Here is a 789-nt window from a genome sequence, read left to right as displayed (position 1 = left end):
TTTTTGTCTGTTAAACACACAGAAAAGAGTCATGGATTTTGTTTCCATGTTTTGCTTATTTGCTTTCATTTCTTTCTCCCTTCTTCTTCTCCATTCTATCTTCAACTTGTTTGCTTTTGGTATCAAGAAGTTGCCTCTTCCCCCTGGCACTTTGGGTTGGCCTTATATTGGAGAAACTTTCCAACTTTACTCTCAAAACCCAAGTGTTTTCTTTGCCTCCAAAGTCAAGAAGTTAGTACTAAAACACTTCCTTTCATTTTATTGATTTCCTTGTTGGATTTCTTGATCTTGAGTTGCTAATGAGCAATGGGTGTGTGTGTTTTTTTGAAACAGGTATGGTTCAATATTCAAGACTCACATATTGGGATGTCCATGTGTGATGATATCAAGCCCAGAGGCAGCAAAGCTAGTTTTGGTCACAAAAGCTCATCTCTTTAAGCCTACATTTCCAGCTAGCAAAGAGAGGATGTTGGGAAAACAAGCCATTTTCTTCCATCAAGGAGATTATCATGCCAAGCTGAGGAAACTAGTTCTTCGAGCTTTCATGCCCGAATCCATCAAAAAACATCGTCTCAGACATCGAATCCATCGCTAAAAAGCTCACTTGAATCTTTGCAAGGAGATTGATCAACACTTACCAAGAAATGAAGACAGTATGTTCTCAAAATTTGCATCCATAAAAAAAAACGNGGGGGAAAAACAGAGTCCCCTAGTTGTTTTTCCCAAAAATGGTATACTTATACTATGAACTATAGTTTTCTCAATTTTGGTAAACTTTTTCTTTTTGTC

At 37.3% G+C, this 789-nt stretch overlaps 1 protein-coding gene across 1 annotated transcript; it reads left to right on the top strand.

Annotated features, from left to right (window-relative positions):
* The first annotated feature begins 6 nt into the window (after window positions 1–6).
* Window positions 7–595, top strand: LOC109221501 (abscisic acid 8'-hydroxylase 1-like). The gene is made up of 2 exons (XM_019385978.1): window positions 7–231; window positions 334–595. The coding sequence occupies exons 1-2, from the start codon at window positions 32–34 to the stop codon at window positions 593–595; spliced, it is 462 nt and encodes a 153-aa protein (XP_019241523.1). The 5' UTR covers window positions 7–31.
* The last annotated feature ends 194 nt before the right edge of the window (window positions 596–789 follow it).

The sequence above is a fragment of the Nicotiana attenuata genome, unplaced genomic scaffold, assembly GCF_001879085.1.
Source record: "Nicotiana attenuata strain UT unplaced genomic scaffold, NIATTr2, whole genome shotgun sequence".
Classification (NCBI taxonomy): Eukaryota; Viridiplantae; Streptophyta; class Magnoliopsida; order Solanales; family Solanaceae; genus Nicotiana; species Nicotiana attenuata.
The sequence above is the reverse complement of the archived record's forward strand: the minus strand, read 5'-3'. Positions and strand labels throughout refer to the sequence as shown.